General features: G+C 39.2%; 1 protein-coding gene across 1 annotated transcript in view; it reads left to right on the plus strand.

Moving 5' to 3' along the window:
* Positions 1-3,630: 3,630 nt before the first annotated feature.
* Positions 3,631-7,813, plus strand: part of LOC104169083 (A-kinase anchor protein 9-like) — a gene marked incomplete at its 3' end in the record, with an annotated part of 18,605 nt that continues 14,422 nt past the window's right edge. The window contains exons 1-3 of the mRNA XM_009709895.1: positions 3,631-3,692; positions 4,384-4,436; positions 7,091-7,320. Coding sequence (XP_009708197.1) covers positions 3,631-3,692; positions 4,384-4,436; positions 7,091-7,320 — 345 coding nt within the window. The remainder of the gene's footprint in view (positions 3,693-4,383; positions 4,437-7,090; positions 7,321-7,813) is intronic.

Consider the following 7,813-nt stretch of genomic DNA (forward strand, 5'->3'; position numbering starts at 1 on the left):
TTCGGAACGACTTCGGACCGACTCTCACATACCTCTATAAGTGAATTTCTCTGTGTCATCTTCCAGTAGAAATTTTATCATTTGGGATCACTACCTTTCCATTTCTGCTAATGCCAACATTACACTACCCTCAGCTATGTCACCACAATGCCACCTTCAGCTATATTGCATAGATCTTTACTGCCTGAGCAGAAGACATAAGAGGTGGTTATACATAGTGCATGTTTAGGTCAGAAATAAGGACAGCAAGAAACAGTTTTCTAGTGAATTTCTCCATTGTCAGTAGCAGAAGAACGTAAAGACTCTAGGTTTCAGGATATGGACCCAAATTCTACAGGAAGCATGTGTTTGACTGGACACAGTCTATAGGTTGCAGTTATCTGTCCACTTCTCAGGAGCCTCTGTTGTAGACTCCTGCCTGACTTTCAGCCCTACTGTATCATTCTTCTGCAACTCTTGCCTGCTTCTACCCTACCTCATCTTCTCCTCTTCTCTTCACCTTGCTGCTCTTCACCTCTCTTCTGACTCTTGACTCTACCATTGTCCTGCTGTTGTGGGCCACCATCCTTCTGTGTTCTTCCTTTTGGCTCCGCAGTCAACCTTTCAGATATAGTTTAATCAAAATACTCAGGTTGTACATAAATCATAGAATGGTTTGGATTGGAAGGAACCTTTAAAAGTTGTCTAGTTCAATTGTCCTGCAATGAGCAGGGACATCTTCAACTGGAATAGAATTTTTTCAGTTGGAAGGGACCTACAACAAGCATCTAGTCCAACTGCCTGACAACTTTTGGTTAACCCTGAAATGAAAGCATGTTATTTAAGGGCATTGTCCAAATGCCTCTTAAACACTGATGACCTTGGGGCATCGACCACCTCTCTAGTAAACCTGTTCCAGGGTTTGACCATGCTCTCAGTAAAGAAATGCTTCCTACTGTCCAGTCTGAACCTCTCCTAGCACAGTGTTGAACTTTTCCCATGTGTCCTATCACTGAATACCAGGGAGAAGAGCTCAGCACCTCCCTCTCCATGTCCCCTTCTCAGAAATCTGTAGAGAGCAGTGAGGTCGCCCCTCAGCGTCCTTTTCTCCAAATGAGACAAACCCAAAGTCCTCAACCGCTCCCCATAGGACATGCCTTCCAGCCCCATCACCAGCAACTAGATCAGGTTGCTCAGAGCACCATCCAACCTGACCTTGAATGTTTCCAGGGATGGGGCATCTACTACTTCTCTGGGCAACCTGTTCCAGTGCTTCACCACCCTCAACGTAAAAAAATTTCTTCCTTATGTTTAGTCTGAATCCACCCTCTTTAGTTTAAAAGCATTACCCCTTGTCCTATTGCTACAGGCCCTGTTAAAAAGTGTATTACATGTTAATATTAAAAGTTGTGTCTGTCTCTGACCTCTCATCTGGCATCTTAATAATATCTTACTATTACCTGAAGAGAAAATTGAATAGTGGTCTCACGCAGATTGTCCGAACATACTGAGCCTACGCTCATTCGCCCCAGTAAGCAGAGGAGGAGGTGAGGGAAGACATCTCTTCCTCAGGGGAAAGACAGCAGAACATAAACAGATTCAGGGGCTGTAACTGAAACTAAATGTATGTTGTGCTTGCTTTACAACAGTGATTATAGTATCGAGTAATATGTCCCAAAGGAAATGCAAAATCTTTCCATGATACTGTTGAACACAAGTACATCTGTGTGTCGTGGAAAAGTATGACAGATTACAGAGTCTGTAAGTCTGTGCCCGTGAGTCCTGCTGACTGGATCCTGCTTGAACTGCCTAGCAGGAACTAAAAGTGGGGTTTGAGGCATGAATTATCCCATCTCTGTATGGGGAAAATTGCAAAAAGAGAACATTAATTGTCTTAGAAAAATGCATAAGTGACTAGCCAGGAACGTTGCAACAAACTTGCAGGTTTATAATGTAAAGCCCTTTCTATAGTAGCTGTAGTCCAATTACAGATATGGATCAACGTATGTCATCAGGAGCTTTGTGTCATCATAAAGATAAAATGCGTTTTTGCTGAATAAATGGTAGGCACTATTTGTATTACATGTGAATTTTAAGATTTAAAAGATGGAATGGATCACAATGTCCTATTCTTGTCTTGTATGTGTGTTTTGATTTCTAGGAACACCTGTTACTAATGTAGCACAAAAAGAAGGTTCAGGTTTGTAATAATGAGAGTGTTTTTTTTTTCTGGTTTGTGTTGCTGTAACACTGAGTGAATGAATTGACAGTTTTGATTTTATTTTAACAAAGAGAAATAGTACTTCATAAATAGGCCCAACAAACTACTGGGATTATGAATAACTTGGCAAAAAAAAAAAAGTTACAACTTCTGTGATACATCAGAAAACAACTAAAATTAAGAATATTCAATTCGCTGATCAATATTTAAAGGAAAAAATGTTTTGCTGCCGTTAGGCTTAAAGTGCATTGTGTCATTATCTTCATGTTTGCCAGCTTCATTTTTCTTTTGAGGGGATGGAGTGCATTGTAAGCTTGCTGTGAGCTTCTAAGGATACACAGTGGGCTGTCAAAATGATTAAATTAATTTAAAAGGGAGAGGGGGAGCAAAATATTTGAGGTGGTGAGCTAAAAAAAATACAGCAAGAACTGAAGGAAGTCTGAGGGAGACCAGAGAAACATAATTGAATGGATAGGTAGATTAGAAAAATGAAGAGGAGAGCAGAGTTGTAAGGAATGCTAGTTATGGGAGGAAAGATAATTGAAAGCAAGGAAGAAGGATCCATGGAGTTTTATGGTGGCTTTGGAAGTCTAATGCTGAAATAAAATTTGTAGGTGCCAAATTGAAAGAGGCATTTTTATCTTTTTTTCCCCCCCTTCTAAACTAAAGCATGCATACTTAACTCTTGAGTAGCAAACATTTAGATCTGATAAATTCATAGCTGCCATGATTATGTTTTGTGATCTACTCAAAATATAATTATCTTACCACGTTTTTAGATTAATTTTATTTATACACATATATACATTTGTAGATGTGTTCTCTTGCATGTTCACTGCCTCTTGTTTTGAGACCTTTTATTTTCCCCCAAAGGGTGCAAGCTGGATAAACCAAGTCCCTTAGGTGAATAAAAAAGAATTCTCTAGGTAAATTTCCGTTAGACTTAAAAAGCTGCACCGGGCTGTCTTGCCCATTACTGTATCTTTCTGTCCATTTGGATCTCTCTCAAACACTATTTTTATTTAACATATTTTTGGTAACCACCTCACTGTCCTGAAATTTGCTGCTGCCCGCTCAGTGAGAGGGAATGTCTAACCTAGCTGATTAGACTGTATTTGGGGATGGACATTCTCCTCGTAGCTGCAGTCCAGCTCTTGCCAACAGCTCATTAGAACTTGAACAGTTGCATTTGCTGCAAATGCTGAGCCTTAAAATTCATCCCCTTTCTTCCACTCCAGCCATCTGTAATACTCTTCCTGTGGTTCAGAATTGTTTGTAGTATGTGGAAAATATGATAAATAAAATTCATATTGTTTGGAGTTGACTGATGTGGCTTATTCCTTGAGAGGCTGATGCCTTCTCCCTTTTTTGATGTGGAGTACTAATGTGAGTAGAATGGCCTTGCTAATAAAATGCACTTATAATGGCGCATGGCATTTGCTAATGACAGTCTTGGGAGTGGGGAGGAGTGTGCTGGGGCATTACCAAAGTGGTAATTTGGTAATCATTGCATGATTTGAATTAGTGGTAATAAAATAGCAGGTTTGTCCCTACAAAGAAACAAATCTGTGATCTGATGATCTATTCATGTTGCTTGAAATTATATTTATACACTTGGGGAACACGTGCTTAAAAAAGAAGAAAAAAAAAATTAAAAATTGCTCTTACTGAGATTGCCAAAATTTGATACCTGCTTTCTGTGAAACATTTTCAATTCCATGTAAAATCTGTTAGCCTAATTACTTTTTTTTTTCTGTCTGAGGAGGTAACCGTGACTGTTTATTTCGGTTTAATCTAATCAGTATTTTGTTCGTTGGAAAGCATTAGTGTTCCTTTTGAAGCTGAAAAGAAGCCATCAAGTCCTTAATGACCATGTTTCTTAGGATATGGAAGGAAAAATTCCTGTGCTTATTTTCACAAAAGCATCAGTTCATTTCTCAAGGGGTCAGTCTATATATGTGCCTTTGCTGTGGGTCCACGTATACCCATACGCGCTATACCTTGCCCTTCTCTGTGCACCAACTATAAGGAAATACAATAGAGTGCTATTTTATTCCCATCTCCTGCCTGGCAAAACACAGCACTTGGTAAAAGATATTCTCTGTTGTGCAGCTGTGGCTGGGATTCAGTCTCTTAATGGTATTGAGACTGTTGTCGGCTTCTTTCTGGGCTGTGTGTTTCAGCCTTGGAAAACTTGCTCAATTGCATCTTGTGATGGAGGCTATTGCAGCTCCAAGTGAGTTGTGAGAGAAATTGCTTTGGGGGAGATTCTTCATTTACCTGCATACGTTCTGCCAGAGCCTGAGTTAACATCCACAACTCAATGAATGTTTGATTAGGAAACTTGAAGTTTAATTCATGTGATTATTTAGCACTGTGTTAGAAAAAGTAGGGAGCATGGCACAGCAATTGCAGAGTTGTGATTATTATATAGGCATCTGAGATACTGCTCTTAGTAACTGTGAGTGTGCAGAATTAGTGCTTGGAGTGAAATGTAGTTGGAATGTAGTTGTGGATTATCACTCAAAGGCACAAAGTACTTACCAGGACTAGAGTTTTTGAGCTAGGTAGTCTGTGTGTATAGCTCCAGCAGTTCCTTAAAGTCCTTTAATTAATCCTATGCTTTGTATTTATCAGCCAATAGCAAACTTAAAATGGCAGAAGCCTGGTGTCAGTGTACCCATGTGTTAAGGAGGGGCCTTAACATATTGTCTAGAGTGACTGTAAAACAAAATGTGGGTTTTTTTTTTCCTTCAGCTGGTGTGTCATGCTCTGAATTGGCGATGTACATGTATGCAACGCATCTCAAAGAATTCAAGTGACTGATAAGCAATTTTGTGTCCATTTCAGTTGGTTTCAAAAGCTACCAAGGGTGCTTAGCAAATCTGACAAATGGTTAAATAATCTGCTATGGTTCCATATCTGCTAAGTTTTCTTTTGCTCAATTAACCTCTTAGTTTTATCTTGAGTATTTGAATATTGTCTTAATGCAGAGAAAGTAGAGTTGCTACAGTCAGAGACCAGGGTGACTAAATCGTGGAATCAAAGGGTTGATGGGGACCTTGAGAGCTCATTTAGTCCATAGTTTTGTCCCAAAACAGAATCTACTTCACTTGTTTCTCTTTGTTCAGCCTCTTTGATTTCTGGAGACAGACACTTCACAGTCCCTGTGCATTCTGTTCCATTATCCTTACTGAGGTGATATTTTCCCCAATGTTTAATATAAATGCATCATTCTAAGCTTGTCCTGCTTATCCTCTTAAGAATGAACATAGAAATGTTCATGTTTCTTGGCTTATTTTAAAGTGTCTAGAAATTTAATTAAATACCTGTGGATAGTAAAGCACTAGAAAAGATGTTGTACGGAGGCTATGGTATCACTTTTGTTTTCAAAGGTTTGTAACAGCAGCTTAAAATGATGTTAGCTCAGAAATCATGTGGATTGAGTTTATCATGCTTGGAAAAGGGAATTGTCCCATTCTGGGAACTGGGCTGGATGACCACTCACGGTCCTTGTTGAAATCGTAGACTTACCTTTTTCTCTATGACTGAAAACATTTAAGATGAATAATGGAATCTTTGATAAGTAAAATAATGAGCTCTGGCAGGACCTTGTTTTAAATACTAAATAGCCAGACTTCTATTTTCATGCTTAGGTTACTTAGCTATGAACTATTAAAATATTATTACTATTAATAACTTTAACTATTAAAACTATTAAAATAATATTGCTCCAAGTGCATTCACAGTAGAGTCTCAGTTTGAGTCTCCTAAACAGTGTATTCAGTGCATCCAACTGATTGAAAATGCAGTTTGTAGGTACAAATTAGCTCTTGATAACTTAAATAATCTTGAGCTTTGTATATTTTCGTATTTGTAGTATTTCTTTTACAGTCTGTGTAGGGTAAATATGTACCATCTTTTTGCCAGGTGTTTCTTCCCTTTGTAGCCTTAGAACTGGACTAATTTTCTGTAAGGGTGATTTTTCTCTGGGTTTTAATCCCCACTCGGGCTCAGAGAAAAAGGTTAACTTTGCTTTCTTATAGCAGCTAGCTTCAGGGTAGGGCTGGGCGTCGGTGGCCACTGAAAAGATGGACTGGGTGCTAACTCAAGAGTGTAGACATTAGCAGCAGTATGCAGCATAGCATGAGGCAGAGGAGTAATTGAGAGGCTGACCTGAGACTGGATGTTGGAGGTCTAAGGAGGATCTTGGCATGAGAGTTTGGAGAAATTGAGAATTCTGTATTGGATGGCTTGATTAGGAAGAGATTTGAAGTAGGGTGGGAAGTTGGGATGGAAGGAGCGGCAAGGATTTAGGATAGAACAGTGAAAGATGGGGCAGTTGGAAGGATGGGTATGAGAGACTGGGCGGCTGACAGTGCAGTGTGGGGCTTAAACTTTAGAGGTGGAGCACATCTGGAATGGGGTGAATTTGGAGGATTGAGGATCTGATGTGGTTTGGAAAGAGCCTCTGGGGTAGGAAGAATGTGGAACCGGGGTTGAGAGGGCAAGGAGCTAAGGATGGAATTTGAAGGACTTCTGGTCAGGTGAGGTGGGGCTCTCTGGACTTGTGAGGTCTCCAGGGGTGAAGGTGAAAGCTTCGCATGTGCCTGGAATATCTCCCACCAGGATTCACTTTGGGATTGAGAACAGATGCCCATGTCGTCCTTTACTACATCGTACAGTAGTCTTATCAGAGGTGGCTTTCAGAGACACAACGGGCAGTGAAGTATCAGACTTCCTTTTGTGTCTGTTATAGGCCATCTCAGGAGGTTGTCTCCTTTGGTTTTGATTCTCTCCAAAGTACCTGAATTTAATCTCATCTTAATTTGATTTTTTTTTTGTACCCTGCACTGACAACTTTGTTGTTATTTTTGTGTTCTTATTCAGGTCTACTCAAGGAAGTAGAATTTTTAGCAAAGGAGAAATTAGAGCTTCAGTGTCAGGCAGAAAAAGATCATTCCAACTTACGCTCTCAAATGAAAGTTTTGGAGGTGGAACTGGAAGAACAGCTGCATACTAATCAAGACCTGGCTACACAGTTGTTGGAGGTTGCTGAATTAAAACAGCAAATTCAAGTTCTTGAAAAACAGCTTAAAAAACAACGGCAATTCATGGATGTAAGCAAGCTTGGTACCCCATTTTCATGGTTTTGGAGGTGATAAATACTCCTAGTTTGTGACTGAGATTTGGAAGGTGGTTCCTAAAATGGGATACTTTCCATTTTTTTTTTAAATTAAGACCTTGATATTCTAGTCTTGTAGAAGAAAAAACAGGTAGTTTTTTAGTTCCTTTTCTGTAGTTTTACAGGATAATTTTTTTCCTTTTTATTAATTGCTAATTGTAGTTTGCATGTATGTTGGACTCAAAGGTGTGGGTTGTGTGGTTTTGGGTGTTTTTTTTTTTTCTTTCCCTGTAATTTTAGCTATGCTTTCAGGACTACTAAAAGGTGTTAATTATTTTTAAGTGATCAACATAGTTTCTTCACCGTAAAAACAAACCCCAATTTTTTCTTGTAATCAATATTTTAATGAAATGTAAGTTTCTTAAAAAACATTTTCTTTATCTCTGGCGGTTTACAGGAACAAGCTATAGAAAGGGAACACGAACGTG

This window comes from Cariama cristata, unplaced genomic scaffold (genome assembly GCF_000690535.1).
Source record: "Cariama cristata isolate BGI_N322 unplaced genomic scaffold, ASM69053v1 scaffold18461, whole genome shotgun sequence".
NCBI lineage: Eukaryota > Metazoa > Chordata > Aves > Cariamiformes > Cariamidae > Cariama > Cariama cristata.